This window comes from Salvelinus alpinus, chromosome 1, assembly GCF_045679555.1.
Source record: "Salvelinus alpinus chromosome 1, SLU_Salpinus.1, whole genome shotgun sequence".
NCBI lineage: Eukaryota > Metazoa > Chordata > Actinopteri > Salmoniformes > Salmonidae > Salvelinus > Salvelinus alpinus.
This window is the reverse complement of record NC_092086.1, coordinates 20,835,124-20,857,571: the sequence shown is the minus strand read 5'-3', so window position 1 is coordinate 20,857,571 and position 22,448 is coordinate 20,835,124. Positions and strand designations below refer to the sequence as shown.

The window sequence follows — 22,448 nt, the reverse complement described above, 5'->3', positions numbered from 1 at the left end:
CTACAGGAAAAAGATGACCGAGCACACCCCCATTCTCATCGACAGGGCTGCAGTGGAGCAGGTTGAGAGCTTGAAGTTCCTTGGTGTCCACATCACCAACAAAGTAACATGGTCCAAGCACACCAAGACAGTCGTGAAGAGGGCACGACAAAACCTATTCCCCTTCAGGAGACTGAAAAGATTTGGCATGGGTCCTCGGATCCTCAAAAGGTTTTACAGCTGCACCATCGAGAGCATCCTGACGGGTTGCATCACTGCCTGGTATGGCAACTGCTCGGCCTCCGACCGCAAGACACTACAGAGGGTAGTGTGAACGGCCCAGTACATCACTGGGGTCAAGCTTCCTGCCATCTAGGACCTCTATACCAGGCAGTGTCAGAGGAAGGCCCTGAAAATTGTCAAGACTCCAGCCACCCTAGTCATAGACTGTTTACTCTGCTACCGCACGGCAAGTGGTATTGGAGCGCCAAGTCTAGGTCCAAGAGGCTTCTTAACAGCTTCTACCCCCAAGCCATAAGACTCCTGAACATCTAATCAAATGGCTACCCAAACTATTTGCATTGCCCCCCCCCCCCCCTCATCCTCTTTCACACGGCTGCTACTATCTGTTGTCATCTATGCATATTTACTTTAATAACTCTACCTACATGTACATATTACCTCAACTAATTATTCCGTTTTTTGCAAGCTAATTCCAAGCAATGCAATTGTGTAAATGCTAACGTTGCTAAAATTAGCAATCAAGAAGACATTTCAGAATATCAATCAAGTTAGAGTAGGCAAGGTAGGTTTAGAAAATCAAGTAATAACTAAATGTATCGAATAAGACTCAAATTCCTTTAACTCTTTTACCTAGATTTGATCAGAGATGCAGAGAAGAATATTTAGTTTCTTTAAAAAAAGAACCACCAGTCAGGAGGAAACAGACAGCTTAAGAGGTATGCTTAGATATGCAGAACATTTGAGATATTCTTTTACACAGAATTAAGTATGATTATGACTCTAGATTGCAGGAAAAAGCTGTTTGAGGTGCCCTCCGCACCACCCCCCCCAGCCATCTTCACGTACTTTGTGCCCCCTCAGATTATTGGGGTGCATGATGCACCTGCACACACACACACAGGCCTGATATATAACCCTTTAGTAGCCCGTAACGATAAATACATTACAGTGGACCACATTGCTTGTTAACAATATAATAATTGGAATAAAGATCTATTTCATCTATTGGGTTAGGTTATTAGCTCATAGAGATACAATATAAGTGTTTTATACGTCATTAAAATACATATTAAAGTCTATTTTCTGTGATTAGACTTCAAACTGAATGTCACTACAATATAAACATATTGTTATGATAGCTATCTAACACAGCTCACACAGAGTTTTCGGTCTCTGAGCCACACCAAATATGGCCGCTGCCTCCATCCCTTTTTTCAGCCACGGGTTTCCGCTCTATTGACCAATCACCACGTGCGCTGTGGAAATCCTCCGCTCTTTCCGGGGGTGGAAGTTCACGAATTAAACGCACAAGTGGCGGGAGTTGTTGTCAAGTAGAATCTGATCGAAGTCACCACATTGGACAAAGGTAGCTACAACATTTTATTACCAAGTAGCGAGAGCTAGCTGACGATGTCACATATGTCCGATTGCCAAATACATGCGGATGAAGAATCATTTGTTTCTTTGTAACTAGCTATTTACAATTGAAACAGGGCTAGCTAGTTAGCTATAGCTAACTTGCAGGCGTGTTGTTGTTCAACGACGTTGAGAAGTTCACATTGAAGCAAATAAACACCTCAACGGCGGCGTGTAACTATTAATATTGATAGCTACTTACTAATGATGCCTGCTCGTCTTCCAAATGTGACCAGTAGTTACCAGTGTTTCAACTTCATCAGCGGATAGCTAGCTATGAAGTTGGAAAGTGATATTTGGATTCGGTTATTGTAGCTAGGTAACGTTAGCTGTTAAAGGCACAGTCCTTCATTCGTGTTTCAGCCAAACGGCAGTCCTGCCACTAGGTTTCCTATAGTTAGTGGTGTAAAATACTTTAAGTAAACTACTTAAGTCGTTTTTTTTTGGTTAGTTCCTATTTATATTTGACAACTTTTACTTTTACTCCACTACATTCCTTACAAATTATTGTGCTTTTTACTCCATACATTTTCCCTGACACCCAAAAGTACTCGTTACATTTTGAATGTTTAGCAGGACAGGAGAATTGTCAAATTCACGCACTTATCAAGCAAACATCCCAGGTCATCCCTACTGCCTCTGATCTGGCGAACTCACTAAACATAAAATACTTCGTTTGTAAATTATTTCTGAGTGTTGAACTGTGCCCGTGGCTGTTTGTAAATTAAAAAAACAATAACACCGTGTGGTCTGGTTTGCTTAATATTAGACATTTTAAATGATTTCTACTTTTGATACCTAAGTACATTTTATCAATTACATTTGCTTTTGATACTTATGTATATTTAAACCAAATACTCTGACTGTTACTCAAGTAGTATTATTACTGGGTGACTCACTTTTATTTGAGTATTTTCTTTTAAGGTATCTTTACTTTCACTCAAGTATGACAATGTTTTACTTTCTCCACCACTGTAGTTAGTTCACAGGAATAGCCAGGGCTGGATACATGTAGGTAACTTTGTAAAAATGAGGGAGCTACTGAAGCTAGCTAGGTAATACTCAACTTCATAGATGGAGCTATGAACCTAACAAGTCCCAGTCTACATGAGATCAGAATGATAGCTAGTTTGACACACATTTTGAAGCTATAGCTACATTGTTTACAAAGACATTGTAACAACCTTATATTTTTGATTATGGTGGGGTAAGACCGTTCTACTAAACTCATGAGGCATTTCAAGAATCATTGGGCATTGAAATGAAGTGGCCTAAATATTGAATTTTATGAGGGTAGCTGGCAAGCAAGCTAACACTACAACCTTCACTGTCCACCCGAGTGATGCCCAGGCAGCCACTGCGCTAGAAAGCTCACCATAGCTACATCAGCTACAGTTGAAGTCGGAAGTGTACATTCACTTAGGTTGGAGTCATTAAAACTCGATTTTCAACCACTCCACAAATTTCTTGTTAACAAACTATCGTTTTGGCAAGTCGGTTAGGACATCTACTTCGTGTATGAAGCAAGTGATTTTTCCAACAATTGATACATACAGATTATTTCACTATTAATTATCTATCACAATTCCAGTGGGTCAGAACTTTACATACACTAAGGTGACTGTGCCTTTCAACAGCTTGGAAAATTCCAGAAAAATGATGTCATGCCTTTAGAAGCTTCTGATAGGCTAATTGACATCATTTAAGTCAACTGGAGGTGTACCTGTGGATGTATTTCAAGGCCTACCTTCAAACTCAGTGTATCTTTGCTTGACATCATGGGGAAATCAAAAGTAGTCAGCCAAGACCTTAGAATTATTTTTTTTTTAGCCCTCCACAAGTCTGGTTCATTCTTGGGAGCAATTTCCAAATGCCTGAAGGTACCACGTTCACCTGTACAAACAATAGTATGTAAGTATAAACACCATGGGACCACGCAGCCGTCATACCGCTCAGGAAGAAGACGCGTTCTGTCTCCTAGAGATGAACGTACTTTGGTGCGAAAAGTCCAAATCAATCCCAGAACAACAGCAAAGGACCTTGTGAAGATGCTGGAGGAAACAGGTACAAAAGTATCTATATCCACAGTTTAGCGAGTCCTATATTGACATAATCTGAAAGGCTGCTTAGCAAGGAAGAAGCCACTGCTCCAAAACCGCCATAAAAAAGCCAGACTACGGTTTGCAACTGCACATAGGGACAAAGATCATACTTTTTGGAGAAGTGTCCTCTGGTCTGATGAAACAAAAATAGAACTGTTTGGCCATAAGGACCATTGTTATGTTTGGAGGAATAAGAGGGAGGCTTGCAAGTTGAAGAACACCATCCCAACCGTGAAGCACGGTGGTGGCAGCATCATGTTGTGGGGGTGCTTTGCTGCAGGAGGGACTGGTGCACTTCACAAAATAGATGGCATCATGAGGAAGGAACATTATGTGAATATATTGAAGCAACATCTCAAGACATCAGTCAGGAAGTTAAAGCTTGGTCGCAAATGTGTCTTCCAAATGGACAATGACCCCAAGCATACTTTCAAAGTTGTGGCAAAATGGCTTAAGGACAACAAAGTCGAGGTATTGGAGTGGCCATCACAAAGCCCTGACCTCAATCGTATAGAAAATTTGTGGGCAGATCTCAAAAAGTGTGTGCGAGCAAGGAGGCCTACAAACCCGAGTTATACCAGCTCTGTCAGGAGGAATGGGCCAAAATTCACCCAACTTATTGTGGGAAGCTTGTGGAAGGCTACCTGAAAAGTTTGACCCAAATTAAACAATTTAAAGGCAATGCTACCAATTACTAATTGAGTGTATGTAAACTTCTGACCCACTGGGAATGTGATGAAAGAAATAAAAGCTGAAATCATTCTCTACTATTATTCTGACATTTTACATTCTTAAAATGAAGTGGTGATCCTAACTGACCTAAGACAGGGATTTTTTACTCTGATTAAATGTCATGAGAAACTGAGTTGAAATGTATTTGGCTAAAGGTCTATGTAAACTTCCGACTTCAACTGTATAATCAAAGTGGCCAGATGACAGTGAATTATATAAATCAGAATGAAATAGGCCTGGCTATATAATATACATGCAATTTAACTAACGTTTTTATCCAAAGTGACTTACGGTAGTGGGTCCATTTTTTTGTGGATGGCCGTAGCGGTAATCAAACCCACGACCTGATGGTGTCAGCGCCATGCTCTACCAGCTGAACCAGTTGTAGCCTATTTGGTTCAATAGAATACACTAGAATTACTTACATTTTCCAGAAGGAACTTAAGTTGTTGCAAATCAGATAGGATAAATATATAGTACTAAATATATAAAAAACATTCACACATGACAGATACAAATGCTTACAAGGTGTGTAAAGTACTAATCGTTGGTCCATTGATGTCTCCTGTAGGACACATGGATGCTAAAAGGCGGAGTAGCGGTCCGCCGAGGGGCGGGGCGTCCCAGGCCAAGCGTGGTAAAACTGGCGGGGATTGGGAAGACAGCCCGTCAATCTTCGAGGAGGAACTCGCCCTGTTCGAAGAAGCCGATATGGAGGCGGAGGAGAGGGAAGGACAGGCGGGGCATGACGTCATCCCTGTTGGTGAGAGGATGAGAGGAGAGCGCATGGTGATGTGCATTGTGCAGGCTTTAGTCTTACCAGGGATTCCTATTGTCTGGAATGACTGAAATGTTTAGGATTTCTGCCATTTGACTAGCCTGAAATCCAGAACCTGTTTAAAACCATCATTCCACTCCATGTAGGCCAACTACATGTTTAGCATGACAAGGAGTGGAATGATAACTCAAACACACTGGTACCCAGGCTACTGGCGCTGGTGGTGGAGAGTTTCATTCATTTTTCACCAACCTGCCTCTTTAACATCACATTGACTGACCAATCTCCTGTCTTCTGCATGTGACCCGTGACCCGATTGCAGGTGAGCTGTTCTCTGCTGACCTCAACCCCCGATGGCGTCGGCCGCAGGCCTCCCCTCTTAACCCGGACTCTGACACCCTGGTCTTCCAACAGATCGACCTCGACTACTATTTAGGTAAGCTATGTCACAGTCAACTTCTGTTGCAATAAAGCTCAGGGATGCGGCTGGAGAAATGTACCCACTCTCAACATCATAGATGGATATGCAATGCCTGACAGGCCATGGGACCAACATGTTAGTTTTAGTTGAAGCATATTTAGGCTGCTAGAGACTTTTAAAGGCCATTTTTATGTCACGTTTTAAAGCAGGAGTGCGAGTCATGACACCAACCTAAACTGTTTGTGATGGTCTGTTCAACAGGGGCTGTTGTGGCTGGCATGCCAGGTCAGTCTCAGGGGAATGTACCAATAATCCGCATGTTCGGGGTGACTGACAGCGGGAACAGTGTGTGCTGCCACGTGCACGGCTTTGCCCCCTATTTCTACATCCCTGCCCCCAATGGTGAGTTTTCTCTGAAAATGAGTAATATAATGATACGCAACGTTACTCTATATATCAGACCTATTAGTGTGAGCTAAGCATGGTGATACGCAACATTACTCTATATATCAGACCTATTAGTGTGAGCTAAGCATGGTGATACGCAACGTTACTCTATATATCAGACCTATTAGTGTGAGCTAAGCATGGTGATACGCAACGTTACTCTACATATCAGACCTATTAGTGTGAGCTAAGCATGGTGATACGTAACGTTACTCTATATATCAGACCTATTAGTGTGAGCTAAGCATGGTGATACGCAACGTTACTCTACATATCAGACCTATTAGTGTGAGCTAAGCATGGTGATACGCAACGTTACTCTACATATCAGACCTATTAGTGTGAGCTAAGCATGGTGATACGTAACGTTACTCTATATATCAGACCTATTAGTGTGAGCTAAGCATGGTGATACACACCGTTACTCTACATATCAGACCTATTAGTGTGAGCTAAGCATGGTGATACGTAACGTTACTCTATATATCAGACCTATTAGTGTGAGCTAAGCTTGGTGATACGTAACGTTACTCTATATATCAGACCTATTAGTGTGAGCTAAGCATGGTGATACACACCGTTACTCTACATATCAGACCTATTAGTGTGAGCTAAGCATGGTGATACGTAACGTTACTCTACATATCAGACCTATTAGTGTGAGCTAAGCATGGTGATACGCAACGTTACTCTACATATCAGACCTATTAGTGTGAGCTAAGCATGGTGATACGTAACGTTACTCTATATATCAGACCTATTAGTGTGAGCTAAGCATGGTGATACACACCGTTACTCTACATATCAGACCTATTAGTGTGAGCTAAGCATGGCATGAACGTGTGAGAGGTGTGTTCTAGGCATCACAGTAGTAATGTCCTGGTCACTTTAACAAGCAGAAGGCTATATTATTATTTAGGACTACATCTGATGGCCAACCACAAACCACATGAAAATAATGGCTTTAATATTGTCCACCGAGTCGGTGACAATATCAAACAATATCAAATTCATCCACCCCTTTTCTCTCTCACTTTCCCCCTCCCTTCCTCTCTCTGTCTCAGGGTTCACCAGTGATCACTTGAGTGAGTTCAAAAGGGAGCTTAACTCTGCTGTGCTGAAGGACATGCGCTCCAACAAGGACAACATGTCGGTCACTGTGCTGGCGGTGGACATCACACGCAAAGAAAGTAGGTATAGTGCCCATGTCTGGTCTAATGGTGGCACTGCAATAGGCTAGTGGTGGGACTGCTGACTCCTGGATACACACAGGGTGCGTTCCAGTAGTCATTTGAGGCAAAGGAAAGTTCAGAATGTTAACATGGACATTTTTTGAACAGGTAGCAAAGAAAGGATGCAGAGGAGTATCCTGTGTGTTAACAGTTGAACTGTTGTTTTTGGTTGTGTGTGTGTGGTAGCTTGTAGTGCTGTGGTGTTGACTAGGCTGACAGGGTAGTTGATAACTTCCTCCCCATCTCTCCTCCAGGTATGTATGGTTACCATGGGAAACGGATTGCGGACTTCCTGTGCATCACCATGGCAATGCCTCGTCTGATTGCCCCGGCGAAGAGGCTCCTGGAACAGGGATTTAAGTTTGGACCTTTCCCCATTCAGAGCTTCCCTTCCTACGAGGCTAACATCGACTTTGAGATCAGGTGTGTGTGTGTGTGTGTGTGTGTGTGTGTGTGTGTGTGTGTGTGTGTGTGTGTGTGTGTGTGTGTGTGTGTGTGTGTGTGTGTGTGTGTGTGTGTGTGTGTGTGTGTGTGTGTGTGTGTGTGTGTGTGTGTGTGTGTGTGTGTGTGTGTGTGTGTGTGTGTGTGTGTGTGTGTGTGTGTGTGTGTGTGTGTGTGTGTGTGTGTGTGTGTGTGTGTGAGTGTGAGGGAGGGAGGGAGAAAAGTAAAAAAAGAAGCAGTCCTGGTTTTCTCTTGACATTTTAACCCAGTTCATTCCCTAAACTGCCAGGCCTCGCTGACCCCCCTTACTGCCTCAACGAGCTGGAACACTCTGACAGTCTAATAAATACAGTTCATATATGCTATCGAAAAAATGATCACTTGGTTGTGTTTATGACGCTCTTGAGTAACATTAGAATACAGAATGTATTTCATTTCAAAGAACCCAATATCATTGTCATTAGTTTATGTTACTGTAGGCCATCTGTTGCAGCGTGCGCATGTGTGGAGGGCATGAATCAGGGTTTATTCTTGTAGAAAGTTTTATTTTGAAATACTGTCAATCTTTTAATTTTTGAGAGTTAATTCACAATGGTAAGTGTGTTGGATGCCTCCGAATGTGCTCTTTCTGATCCTGTATAGAAATCAAAACGTCCTACCTGCGTGTGACTCGAGGAGGATTTGAAAAGTCACTTTATGGCGCTCAGTGAAACAAAATGGCGTGTCCTCCTGAAACTGCTTCTAACACTAATGAAATAGACTTATTTAGGAAGTAGTGTTGTGCAGGACTTTAAAAGGAGATTAACATGTTTTATTGATACGCAGCCAAAATGACTTCCTCAGGGCTTCCAGTGTTAAACTTTATAAACCAATTATTTTGACCTTTTAGGGAGAAATTTATTTTCAACCAAATTCACACAGTAAGCAGTTGTATTTCATTAGAATGAAGAAATGATTTTGTACACATTTTGATAAATGAGGTCCGCTGTGTCCCGGGGCGCTAGGTTTATGGTGGACAGTGATGTGGTGGGTTGCTGCTGGATTGAGCTGCCCAAAGGGAAGTACCGGGTGAGGGAGGAGAGGAAGTTGGGGGAGACGGATGCTATCTACCCAGGCAAGGTAAGAGAATAGAGACCTCTGGGCCTTTACACACCCAGGGGGTGTTCCAGAGTTACAACACCCCCCCTCCTCTCTCCTAGGTGTCTCTGTGTCAGTATGAGGTTGATGTGGGATGGACCCAGCTGATCAGTCACCCAGCAGAGGGAGAGTACCAGAGGATCGCTCCTCTCAGGGTTCTCAGCTTTGACATTGAGTGTGCTGGAAGAAAAGGTTTGTGCTCTGTACTGCATTGTACTGTATTGTACTATATTATACTGCATTGTACTGATTGTGTGTCTGTGGACTGGAGAGACTGTATTTACTGGCTTGTCCTCTGGCTCCTGTCGGCAGAGTCATGTATTTAGAGAGTTGGGACATTGAGGTTTCTGCATTATGATGCATTTACATGACTCTGCAACATTCTATGACAGCCATGTTAACTCTTCATTTACATGACTCTACAACATTCTATGACAGCCATGTTAGATCTTCATTTACATGACACTACAACATTCTATGACAGCCATGTTAGCTCTTCATTTACATGACACTACAACATTCTATGACAGCCATGTTAGCTCTTCATTTACATGACACTACAACATTCTATGACAGCCATGTTAACTCTTCATTTACATGACTCTACAACATTCTATGACAGCCATGTTAGCTCTTCATTTACATGACACTACAACATTCTATGACAGCCATGTTAGCTCTTCATTTACATGACACTACAACATTCTATGACAGCCATGTTAACTCTTCATTTACATGACATGAGGAGTATTTAGACTGTTCTATGTAACTGAATGTCTAGAATCAGAACATTATTCACTATTGTAAAGGTTGGCCCAACTCTCTTGTCTTCTTGCAGGGATATTTCCAGAGGCAGAGAAAGACCCAGTGATCCAGATAGCCTCCATGGTGCAGCGACAGGGAGAGAAGGAGCCCTTCATCCGCACCGTCTTCACCCTCCAGTCCTGCTCCAGCATCGTGGGCTCCCAGGTCCTGTGCTTTACTAAAGAGAGCCAGTTACTACAGGTAACATATACAAACACACACACACACACAAACACACACACATACACACATACACATACACACACACACACACACACACACACACACACACACACACACACACACTTGTGTGGAGTTGAGCTTGGCTGCTTTAAGACCAACAGCAGTGGAGGTTCCCCCCTGATTGGCTCTGTGTATTCCCCCTGCAGAGTTGGGCTGAGTTCGTGAGGACAGTGGATGCAGACATCATCACTGGGTACAACATCCAGAACTTTGACCTTCCCTACCTGCTGAACAGAGCAGCTACCCTGAAGGTCAGTACAGACAGGCCATGGTTCTATGGAAACTTCTAGAATCAGAACGTCCAGATTCTAAGTCTAACCTGCCAGATCAATGTCTGTTGATGCAGTATTTGTTGTATATTGCCTTGTTGTATGTGGACCTGTCAGTCTAACAACTGGAGCTGTACCTGCCTGTCATAAGATACTAGAAACCACTTACATTTACATATAAAACAAAATATAAAATAGTACATCATATAACATTATTACACCACTACATATCTACATATCTACAATAGAAAATGTACAGTACAGAATGAATAATACCACCATTCAACAATATTTCAATGTATGCGCATGTCTTCACAGTCCCCGCTGTATTTATATCCTGCTTTTTAAATCTGATTCTACTGCTGCATCAGTTACCTGATGTTGAATAGAGTTCCATGTAGTCATGGCTCTATGTAGTACTGTGCGCCTCCCATAGTCTGTTCTGGACTTGGGGACTGTGAAGAGACCTCTGGTGGCATGTCTTGTGAGGTATGCATGGGTGTCCAAGCTTTGTACTAGTATTTTAAACAGACACCTACATTCAGCTTGTCAACTTCTTACAAAAACAAGTAGGGATGAAGACAATCTCTCTTCCACTTTGAGCCATGAGAGATTGACATGCATGTCATTAATGTTATCTCTGTGTACTTTTAAGGGCCAGCCCTGCTGCCCTGTTCTGAACCAACTGCAATTTTCCCAAGTCCCTCTTTCTGCCACCTGACCACACTACTGAACAGTAGTCAAAGTGCGACAAAACTAGAGCCTGTAGGACCTGCCTTGTTGATAGTGCTGTTAAGAAGGTAGAGACTAGAGCCTGTAGGACCTGCCTTGTTGATAGTGCTGTTAAGAAGGTAGAAACTAGAGCCTGTAGGACCTGCCTTGTTGATAGTGCTGTTAAGAAGGTAGAAACGAGAGCCTGTAGGACCTGCCTTGTTGATAGTGCTGTTAAGAAGGTAGAAACGAGAGCCTGTAGGACCTGCCTTGTTGATAGTGCTGTTAAGAAGGTAGAAACGAGAGCCTGTAGGACCTGCCTTGTTGATAGTGCTGTTAAGAAGGTAGAAACTAGAGCCTGTAGGACCTGCCTTGTTGATAGTGCTGTTAAGAAGGTAGAAACTAGAGCCTGTAGGACCTGCCTTGTTGATAGTGCTGTTAAGAAGGTAGAAACCAGGACCTGTAGGACCTGCCTTGTTGATAGTGCTGTTAAGAAGGTAGAAACCAGGACCTGTAGGACCTGCCTTGTTGATAGTGCTGTTAAGAAGGTAGAGCAGTGCTTTTATGGACAGACTTCTCCCCATCTTAGCTACTGTTGTATCAATATGTTTTGACCATGACAGTTTACAATCCAGGGTTCCTCCAAGCAGTTTAGTCTCAACTTGCTCATTACCACATTCATTACCAGATGTCATTTAGGTTTAGGGTTTAGTGAATGATTTGTCCCAAATACAATGCTTTTAGTTTTTAAATATTTAGGACTAATTTATGGCGTGTCGTTAGTAAAGATAGAAAAGGGTAAGGGGCCTAAACAGCTGCCCTATAAGATACTACAGATCCCCAAACAGCAGGGATTTTGGTCCGACCCAAAAAACAACTCGCACACAAACCTTCGATGCTAAGAAATGCATTTGAATTAGGCCCCAAAAATAATCATTGGATCTTCCTCAAATGAAATTCCCCAAAATGTTGTTTTCATAAACAATGACCTTTAAAAAGGCTGATGGAGTAGCGTGGCTGTCTCCTACCTGCCCACGTCTGTCCTCTGTTAACGTAATGGAATGAGACATCTGGAGGGATGTCTGTGTCTATGTGCTTCTGCCTCTGTATCTCTTGCTCTTTGGGGGTTTAGGCTGGGTGTCTGTGAAGCACTCTGTGGCTTTATAAAAGGGCTTTATAAAATGTATTTGATTGATATGTCTGATTCCAGGTCAATCTGTTCCCCTACCTGGGCAGAGTACAGGGCATCAAGTCAGTCCTGAGAGACTCCAGCTTCCAGAGCAAACAGATGGGCCGCAGAGAGAACAAGATCCTTAACATGGAGGGACGAGTTCAGTTCGACCTGCTCCAGGTAACTGGCCGGCCGCTGACCTCTGACCTTATGTATAGGAAAATATAACATACTCTCATCCTGTGTTGGAACCCAGAACCATATGTTGCATGCTGGCCAGCTACTAGATTAGCTAGGTTCTGGGAGTAGAGGTTTTCAACTGTAGACCAACGGAGCAGACAAGATGGAGTCAATATTGTGAGTGTTTTGTCTGACTGACTCTGGACCATAGTTAGACTCATCATGGATTCAGGTTTTTGTCTGACTGACCCTGGACCATAGTTAGACTCATCATGGATTCAGGTTTTTGTCTGACTGACCCTGGACCATAGTTAGACTCATCATGGATTCATGTTTTTGTCTGACTGACCCTGGACCATAGTTAGACTCATCATGGATTCATGTTTTTGTCTGACTGACCCTGGACCATAGTTAGACTCATCATGGATTCATGTTTTTGTCTGACTGACCCTGGACTATAGTTAGACTCATCATGGATTCATGTTTTTGTCTGACTGACCCTGGACCATAGTTAGACTCATCATGGATTCATGTTTTTGTCTGACTGACCCTGGACCATAGTTAGACTCATCATGGATTCAGGTTTTTGTCTGACTGACCCTGGACCATAGTTAGACTCATCATGGATTCAGGTTTTTGCGTGGACATTGCCATTGAGGGCTTCCACCATTTTAAAGCAGTCAACTGGGTGGGGATTCCTATGGACAGACTCCATAATGGAACACATACACAGATGAGTCCTGTAACTCTATGGACTACAGACTGTTCTGTTGTTCTAAGGGTTCTGTTCTGACAGACTGTTCCGAGTGTTCTGTCTGACTGACTCTGGATCTGTCCATGTGGGTCCTTCAGGTGCTGCTGAGGGACTACAAACTGCGCTCGTACACACTCAACGCCGTCAGCTTCCACTTCCTGCAAGAACAGAAGGAGGATGTTCAGCATTCTATCATCACAGATCTGCAGGTACATCTCTCTCCTCTCTCTCCTCTCTTCTCTCCTCTCTCTCTCCCATCTCCTCTCTCATCTCCTCTCTCCTCTCTCCTCTCTCCTCTCTCTCCTCTCTCTCCTCTCTCTCCTCTCTCTCCTCCTCTCTCTCCTCCTCTCTCTCCTCTCTCTCCTCTCTCCTCTCTCTCTCTCTCTCCTCTCTTCTCTCCTCTCCTCTCTCTTCTCTCTCTTCTTCTCTCTCTTCTCTCTCTTCTCTCTCTTCTTCTCTCTCTTCTCTCTTCTCTCTCTCATCTCTCTTCTTTCTCTCTCCTCTCTCTCCTCTCTCTCTGCTCACTTTCTGTCAAGTGGAGGCCTATTAGTACCCTGACTTTCCCCCAGATACTGATAGCGTCTCATTCACGTTTCCTCTCTTTCCCTCCCTGTCGTCCTTCTATCCCAGAATGGTAATGAGCAGACCCGGAGGCGCCTGGCGGTGTACTGTCTGAAGGATGCCTACCTGCCCCTGCGTCTGCTGCAGAAGCTGATGTGTGTAATCAACTACATGGAGATGGCCAGAGTCACCGGGGTTCCCCTCACATACCTGCTCTCCAGAGGCCAGCAGATCAAAGTGGTGTCCCAGCTACTGCGGCAGGTGAGACACACACGCACACACACTCTTTCTTTCAATATAAATTCCTACAACACACGTTCTCACCTGAATGTTTGGGACCTAGAAAATGATGTAATCTGTGTGTGTGTGTTAGGCAATGAAACAGGGGCTGGTCATGCCAGTGGTGAAGCCTGAGGGAGGTGAAGACTACACTGGAGCTACAGTCATTGAGCCAGAGAAAGGGTGAGTAACACTGCTCTGAAGACTACTGGAGTTAGTCATTGAGAAAGGGTGAGTAACACTGCTCTGAAGACTACTGGAGTTACAGTCATTGAGACAGGGTGAGTAACACTGCTCTGAAGACTACTGGAGTTACAGTCATTGAGAAAGGGTGAGTAACACTGCTCTGAAGACTACTGGGGTTACAGTCATTGAGACAGGGTGAGTAACACTGCTCTGAAGACTACTGGAGTTACAGTCATTGAGACAGGGTGAGTAACACTGCTCTGAAGACTACTGGAGTTACAGTCATTGAGACAGGGTGAGTAACACTGCACTGAAGACTACTGGAGTTACAGTCATTGAGAAAGGGTGAGTAACACTGCTCTGAAGACTACTGGAGTTACAGTCATTGAGAAAGGGTGAGTAACACTGCTCTGAAGACTACTGGAGTTACAGTCATTGAGAAAGGGTGAGTAACACTGCTCTGAAGACTACTGGAGTTATAGTCATTGAGACAGGGTGAGTAACACTGCTCTGAAGACTACTGGAGTTACAGTCATTGAGACAGGGTGAGTAACACTGCTCTGAAGACTACTGGAGTTACAGTCATTGAGACAGGGTGAGTAACACTGCTCTGAAGACTACTGGAGTTACAGTCATTGAGACAGGGTGAGTAACACTGCTCTGAAGACTACTGGAGTTACAGTCATTGAGACAGGGTGAGTAACACTGCTCTGAAGACTACTGGAGTTATAGTCATTGAGAAAGGGTGAGTAACACTGCTCTGAAGACTACTGGAGTTACAGTCATTGAGAAAGGGTGAGTAACACTGCTCTGAAGACTACTGGAGTTACAGTCATTGAGAAAGGGTGAGTAACACTGCTCTGAAGACTACTGGAGTTAGTCATTGAGACAGGGTGAGTAACACTGCTCTGAAGACTACTGGAGTTACAGTCATTGAGACAGGGTGAGTAACACTGCTCTGAAGACTACTGGAGTTACAGTCATTGAGACAGGGTGAGTAACACTGCTCTGAAGACTACTGGAGTTACAGTCATTGAGACAGGGTGAGTAACACTGCTCTGAAGACTACTGGAGTTACAGTCATTGAGACAGGGTGAGTAACACTGCACTGAAGACTACTGGAGTTATAGTCATTGAGAAAGGGTGAGTAACACTGCTCTGAAGACTACTGGAGTTACAGTCATTGAGAAAGGGTGAGTAACACTGCTCTGAAGACTACTGGAGTTACAGTCATTGAGAAAGGGTGAGTAACACTGCTCTGAAGACTACTGGAGTTAGTCATTGAGACAGGGTGAGTAACACTGCTCTGAAGACTACTGGAGTTATAGTCATTGAGACAGGGTGAGTAACACTGCTCTGAAGACTACTGGAGTTAGTCATTGAGACAGGGTGAGTAACACTGCACTGAAGACTACTGGAGTTACAGTCATTGAGACAGGGTGAGTAACACTGCACTGAAGACTACTGGAGTTACAGTCATTGAGACAGGGTGAGTAACACTGCTCTGAAGACTACTGGAGTTATAGTCATTGAGAAAGGGTGAGTAACACTGCTCTGAAGACTACTGGAGTTACAGTCATTGAGAAAGGGTGAGTAACACTGCTCTGAATACTACTGGAGTTACAGTCATTGAGAAAGGGTGAGTAACACTGCTCTGAAGACTACTGGAGTTACAGTCATTGAGACAGGGTGAGTAACACTGCTCTGAAGACTACTGGAGTTAGTCATTGAGAAAGGGTGAGTAACACTGCTCTGAATACTACTGGAGTTACAGTCATTGAGACAGGGTGAGTAACACTGCTCTGAAGACTACTGGAGTTACAGTCATTGAGACAGGGTGAGTAACACTGCTCTGAAGACTACTGGAGTTACAGTCATTGAGAAAGGGTGAGTAACACTGCTCTGAAGACTACTGGAGTTAGTCATTGAGAAAGGGTGAGTAACACTGCTCTGAAGACTACTGGAGTTACAGTCATTGAGAAAGGGTGAGTAACACTGCTCTGAATACTACTGGAGTTACAGTCATTGAGAAAGGGTGAGTAACACTGCTCTGAATACTACTGGAGTTACAGTCATTGAGACAGGGTGAGTAACACTGCTCTGAAGACTACTGGAGTTACAGTCATTGAGACAGGGTGAGTAACACTGCTCTGAAGACTACTGGAGTTACAGTCATTGAGAAAGGGTGAGTAACACTGCTCTGAAGACTACTGGAGTTAGTCATTGAGAAAGGGTGAGTAACACTGCTCTGAAGACTACTGGAGTTACAGTCATTGAGAAAGGGTGAGTAACACTGCTCTGAAGACTACTGGAGTTACAGTCATTGAGAAAGGGTGAGTAACACTGCTCTGAATACTACTGGAGTTACAGTCATTGAGACAGGGTGAGTAACACTGCTCTGAAGACTACTGGAGTTACAGTCATTGAGACAGGGTGAGTAACACTGCTCTGAAGACTACTGGAGTTACAGTCATTGAGAAAGGGTGAGTAACACTGCTCTGAAGACTACTGGAGTTAGTCATTGAGAAAGGGTGAGTAACACTGCTCTGAAGACTACTGGAGTTACAGTCATTGAGAAAGGGTGAGTAACACTGCTCTGAAGACTACTGGAGTTATAGTCATTGAGACAGGGTGAGTAACACTGCTCTGAAGACTACTGGAGTTACAGTCATTGAGACAGGGTGAGTAACACTGCTCTGAAGACTACTGGAGTTACAGTCATTGAGAAAGGGTGAGTAACACTGCTCTGAAGACTACTGGAGTTACAGTCATTGAGACAGGGTGAGTAACACTGCTCTGAAGACTACTGGAGTTACAGTCATTGTGATTTTAGCTTGAATGTTTTGTTGTTTGTGTATTAATGTAATCTAATATTGATAGATTTTTATTTGACAGTTCAACAAATATACAAATATAACACAGTAAAGTCAATGACTTATTTCCATTGTGGTCCCTTTATGTATTTCACTGTCTATGACTGCTATGTGGGTAAAAACATCAACTTGAACTTGTTATCTCTCTCTGGGTTCTCCAGATACTACAGCGTTCCCATCGCCACCCTGGATTTCTCCTCCCTGTATCCCTCCATCATGATGGCCCACAACCTCTGTTACACCACCCTGCTTCAGAAGGGCTCAGCAGAGAAGCTGGGGTGAGAGTCACTCTTGTTGTGTCGTTTCACTAACCAGGGCTCTCCAACCCTGTTCCTGGAGAGATACTGTCCTGTAGGTTTTAACGCCAACCTTGTTCCTGGAGAGCTAACCTCCTGTAGGTTTTAACTCCAACCCTGTTCCTGGAGAGCTACTTTCCTGTAGGTTTTAACTCCAACCGTGTTCCTGGAGAGATACTTTCCTGTAGGTTTTCATTCCAACCCTAGTCTAGCTACGGCAGGGCTCTGCAACAGGTGGCTGTGAAAACGCCAGCCAGTGTTTTGACTGCATCCTTGATTGGTCGACCGAGGTAGATTTTGTGAGTGACATGGATGTCTTGTCTCCTTAGTCTGACCCCAGAGGACTTCATCAAGACTCCCACAGGAGACCTGTTTGTTAAGAGCTCGGTGAGGAAGGGACTTCTGCCTGATATCCTGGAGGACCTGCTCTCTGCCAGGAAGAAGTAAGCACTGACTCGGAGTCAGCTGAAACGAGGGTCTATGCACATCTCTTAGGTTTCTCAATCTGATCTAGGATCAGTAACACTGCTATAGAGTATATGAGGGCTGTCTTTATGCAGACTATTCCTCTTAGAGTTTTGGGTTTGTTTGCGTCTTTGTGTGTTCTGTCTTGATTGAACTGTTTCTGTTTGTAACTTAATGTGTAATTGCTTGCTGGTCTTGAGATGCAGGGCTCCATTGCCAAATAGACTTGTTTCTCTATGGGACTCCCTGCTGAAATACAGGTTACATAAATATAATGGCCAAAAGATGGCTTGGGGAAGACAGGTGGTTCTTGTAGATTTGTGACATTTTAAGTGTGCTGTTAACCCAGGTTCTTAGTCATTAGACTCGCCCGAAAGATAATTCAAATCAAATGTATTTATATAGCCCTTCTTACATCTTACTTCTTCAAAGTGCTGTACAGAAACCCAGCCTAAAACCCCAAACAGCAAGCAATGCAGGTGTAGAAGCACGGTGGCTAGGAACAACTCCATAGAAAGGCCAAAACCTAGGAAGAAACCTAGAGAGGAACCAGGCTATGAGGGGTGGCCAGTCCTCTTCTGGCTGTGCCGGGTGAAGATTATAACAGAACATGGCCAAGATGTTCAAATGTTCATAAATGACCAGCATGGTCAAATAATAATAATCACAGTAGTTGTCGAGGGTGCAGCAAGTCAGCACCTCAGGAGTAAATGTCAGTTGGCTTTTCATAGCCGATCATTGAGAGTATCTTTACCGCTCCTGCTGTCTCTAGAGAGTTGAAAACAGCAGGTCTGGGACAGGTAGCACGTCCGGTGAACAGGTCAGGGTTCCATAGCCGCAGGCAGAACAGTTGAAACTGGAGCAGCAGCACGGCCAGGTGGACTGGGGACAGCAAGGAGTCGTCATGCCAGGTAGTCCTGAGGCATGGTCCTAGTGCTCAGGTCCTCAGAGAGAGAAAGAAAGCGAGAATTAGAGAGAGCATACTTAAATTCACACAGGACACCGGATAAGACAGGAGAAGTTCTCCAGATATAACAAACTGACCCTAGCCCCCCGACACATAAACTACTGCAGCATAAATACTGGAGGCTGAGACAGGAGGGGTCAGGAGACACTGTGGCCCCATCCGATGATACCCCCGGACAGGGCCAAACAGGCAGGATATAACCCCACCCACTTTGCCAAAGCACAGCCCCCACACCACTAGAGGGATATCTTCAACCACCAACTTACCATCCTGAGACAAGGCCGAGTATAGCCCACAAAGATCTCCGCCACGGCACAACCCAAGGGGGGGCGCCAACCCAGACAGGAAGATCACGTTAGTGACTCAACCCACTCAAGTGACACACCCCTCCTAGGGACGGCATGAAAGAGCACCAGTAAGCCAGTGACTCAGCCCCTGTAACAGGGTTAGAGGCAGAGAATCCCAGTGGAGAGAGGGGAACCGGCCAGGCAGAGACAGCAATTAATTAAACTCTTGTGCCATCAAATGACCAAAGCTGAGTTGTATATGAGCCAATTCATCCTGGACACAAGTCATTCCATGCAGACCTGAACAAACAGTGAATGAACAGTGCTTAACAAATGGAAGTTGTGGTTGTTATTTCTGACCCCCTTTCCATGTCTTCAGGGCCAAAGCGGAGCTGAAAAAGGAAACGGATCCTTTCAAGAAACAGGTCCTTGACGGCCGACAGCTCGCTCTTAAAATCAGCGCCAACTCCGTCTATGGCTTTACAGGGGCTCAGGTGGGCAAGCTGCCCTGCCTTGAGATCTCACAGGTGAGCACCCTGCCCAGTTTCCTCAAGCTCAGTGTCTCAAAGTGGAAACTGGGACCGGGACCCCAGGCCAGTGGAGCTGTAGGCATCCAGACAATGTCCTGTTTGTATTTACATACCCAGCCAACACCATGTCTTGAGACATAAAGATGTCTAGATGTCTTTGGACACGTCTTAAGACGTCTTGGAAATACCGATGTTCCTAACCTCTCCCTGTGTTTCCAGAGTGTCACCAGTGTTCCTAACCTCTCCCTGTGTTTCCAGAGTGTCACCAGTGTTCCTAACCTCTCCCTGTGTTTCCAGCGTGTCATATATGTTTCTAACCTCTCCCTGTGTTTCCAGTGTCACCAGTGTTCCTAACCTCTCCCTGTGTTTCCAGCGTGTCACCAGTGTTCCTAACCTCTCCCTGTGTTTCCAGTGTCACCAGTGTTCCTAACCTCTCCCTGTGTTTCCAGAGTGTCACCAGTGTTCCTAACCTCTCCCTGTGTTTCCAGAGTGTCACCAGTGTTCCTAACCTCTCCCTGTGTTTCCAGCGTGTCACCAGTGTTCCTAACCTCTCCCTGTGTTTCCAGAGTGTCACCAGTGTTCCTAACCTCTCCCTGTGTTTCCAGAGTGTCACCAGTGTTCCTAACCTCTCCCTGTGTTTCCAGAGTGTCACCAGTGTTCCTAACCTCTCCCTGTGTTTCCAGAGTGTCACCAGTGTTCCTAACCTCTCCCTGTGTTTCCAGAGTGTCACCAGTGTTCCTAACCTCTCCCTGTGTTTCCAGAGTGTCACCAGTGTTCCTAACCTCTCCCTGTGTTTCCAGAGTGTTACTGGGTTTGGCAGACAGATGATTGAGCAGACCAAACAGCTGGTGGAATCCAAGTACACCATCGCCAACGGTTACCAAGCTGATGCCAAGGTGAGAGAGGAGAGCGAGGACAGTCATTACATCATCCTAACTTCTCCTTTCTTTTGGGACCTTCATCCCTTTCTTCTTCTCCTTTAAGTTATTCTACTTTCATAACTGTCCTTGTTTGTCCTGTCTGTCTGTCTGTCTGTGTGTGTGTGTGTGTGTCAGGTCATCTACGGGGACACGGACTCCGTCATGGTCAAACTGGGTGTGGACACTGTGAGCAAGGCCATGGAGGTTGGGAGGGAGGCGGCAGAGTGGGTCTCCTCCCACTTCACCCCTCCCATCAAACTGGAGTTTGAGAAGGTACCAGTTCACTATTTAAAACACTGCTGCTAATAGCCCTGGGTGATGTTCAGTTGGTAGGAAACGTTTTAAAACGGAGTGAAACTCTATTGTTTGAAAACCCTAACCCCTGGGGGGAATGATGAAACCAGAAGGTACTACCACAGAGATCCTATTAAAATACTAAATTATAATATTTTATTATATGTGTACAACCTGGAGTTGTCCAATTAGGAAAAACAAAATGTATGTTGCATCGACAGTGTTCCCTAATGAACATCACCCACGTCTAGTGCTAGAGCAAGCTAGCTTGTACTACTTTGTATTTTGTTTAGTCTGGAATAAAGCTATGTGCATCCTCTCTTGGATGGTCAAATAACTAACATCCATACTCTCATCTCTTCTCCTGTCCCTATTGGACTTGACTCGGGGCTACTATGAGCTCCTTCCACGGTCAAATAAAGACTAGTTAAACTCCATCATATCGCTCTCTCCACTCTCTCTCTCCTCTCTTCAGGTGTACTACCCCTACCTGTTGATCAACAAGAAGCGCTACGCAGGCCTCTACTTCTCCTCCAGCGCCGACACTCACGACAAGATGGACTGCAAGGGTATCGAGACGGTCCGCCGGGACAACTGTACCCTGGTGGCCAATCTGATCAACACCTGCCTGCAGACCATTCTGATAGACAGGTAGGTACCATCTAGAACATTCTGATAGACAGGTAGGTACCATCTAGAACATTCTGATAGACAGGTAGGTACCATCTAGAACATTCTGATAGACAGGTAGGTACCATCTAGAACATTCTGATAGACAGGTAGGTACCATCTAGAACATTCTGATAGACAGGTAGGTACCATCTAGAACATTCTGATAGACGGGTAGGTACCATCTAGAACATTCTGATAGACAGGTAGGTACCATCTAGAACATTCTGATAGACAGGTTGGTACCATCTAGACCATTCTGATAGACGGGTAGGTACCACCTGGAACATTCTGATAGACGGGTAGGTACCATCTAGACCATTCTGATAGACGGGTAGGTACCACCTAGAACATTCTGATAGACAGGTTGGTACCATCTAGAACATTCTGATATACGGGTAGGTGCCATCTAGAACATTCTGATAGACAGGTAGGTACCATCTAGAACATTCTGATAGACAGGTAGGTGCCATCTAGAACATTCTGATAGACAGGTAGGTACCATCTAGAACATTCTGATAGACGGGTAGGTACCATCTAGAACATTCTGATAGACAGGTAGGTACCATCTAGAACATTCTGATAGACAGGTAGGTACCATCTAGAACATTCTGATAGACGGGTAGGTACCATCTAGAACATTCTGATAGACAGGTAGGTACCATCTAGAACATTCTGATAGACAGGTTGGTACCATCTAGAACATTCTGATAGACAGGTTGGTACCATCTAGAACATTCTGATATACGGGTAGGTGCCATCTAGAACATTCTGATATACGGGTAGGTGCCACCTGGAACATTCTGATAGACGGGTAGGTGCCACCTGGAACATTCTGATAGACGGGTAGGTGCCACCTGGAACATTCTGATAGACGGGTAGGTGCCACCTGGAACATTCTGATAGACGGGTAGGTACCACCTGGAACATTCTGATAGACGGGTAGGTACCACCTGGAACATTCTGATAGACGGGTAGGTACCACCTGGAACATTCTGATAGACGGGTAGGTACCATCTAGAACATTCTGATAGACAGGTAGGTACCATCTAGACCATTCT

The 22,448-nt window shown here is 44.5% G+C and overlaps 1 protein-coding gene across 1 annotated transcript in view; it reads left to right on the top strand.

Annotated features, from left to right (window-relative positions):
- The first annotated feature begins 1,484 nt into the window (after positions 1 to 1,484).
- LOC139576187 (DNA polymerase delta catalytic subunit-like) overlaps positions 1,485 to 22,448 on the top strand; it is a 34,814-nt gene continuing 13,850 nt past the window's right edge. Inside the window, exons 1-20 of the mRNA XM_071401986.1 lie at positions 1,485 to 1,588; positions 5,044 to 5,235; positions 5,573 to 5,686; positions 5,933 to 6,073; positions 7,183 to 7,308; positions 7,605 to 7,773; positions 8,796 to 8,910; positions 8,991 to 9,120; positions 9,767 to 9,933; positions 10,122 to 10,226; positions 12,166 to 12,306; positions 13,159 to 13,269; positions 13,691 to 13,882; positions 13,995 to 14,083; positions 17,121 to 17,237; positions 17,585 to 17,698; positions 19,354 to 19,501; positions 20,305 to 20,400; positions 20,560 to 20,697; positions 21,194 to 21,369. Of these exons, the coding sequence (XP_071258087.1) occupies positions 5,049 to 5,235; positions 5,573 to 5,686; positions 5,933 to 6,073; positions 7,183 to 7,308; positions 7,605 to 7,773; positions 8,796 to 8,910; positions 8,991 to 9,120; positions 9,767 to 9,933; positions 10,122 to 10,226; positions 12,166 to 12,306; positions 13,159 to 13,269; positions 13,691 to 13,882; positions 13,995 to 14,083; positions 17,121 to 17,237; positions 17,585 to 17,698; positions 19,354 to 19,501; positions 20,305 to 20,400; positions 20,560 to 20,697; positions 21,194 to 21,369 (2,576 nt within the window). The 5' untranslated portion in view covers positions 1,485 to 1,588; positions 5,044 to 5,048. The remainder of the gene's footprint in view (positions 1,589 to 5,043; positions 5,236 to 5,572; positions 5,687 to 5,932; positions 6,074 to 7,182; positions 7,309 to 7,604; positions 7,774 to 8,795; positions 8,911 to 8,990; positions 9,121 to 9,766; positions 9,934 to 10,121; positions 10,227 to 12,165; positions 12,307 to 13,158; positions 13,270 to 13,690; positions 13,883 to 13,994; positions 14,084 to 17,120; positions 17,238 to 17,584; positions 17,699 to 19,353; positions 19,502 to 20,304; positions 20,401 to 20,559; positions 20,698 to 21,193; positions 21,370 to 22,448) is intronic.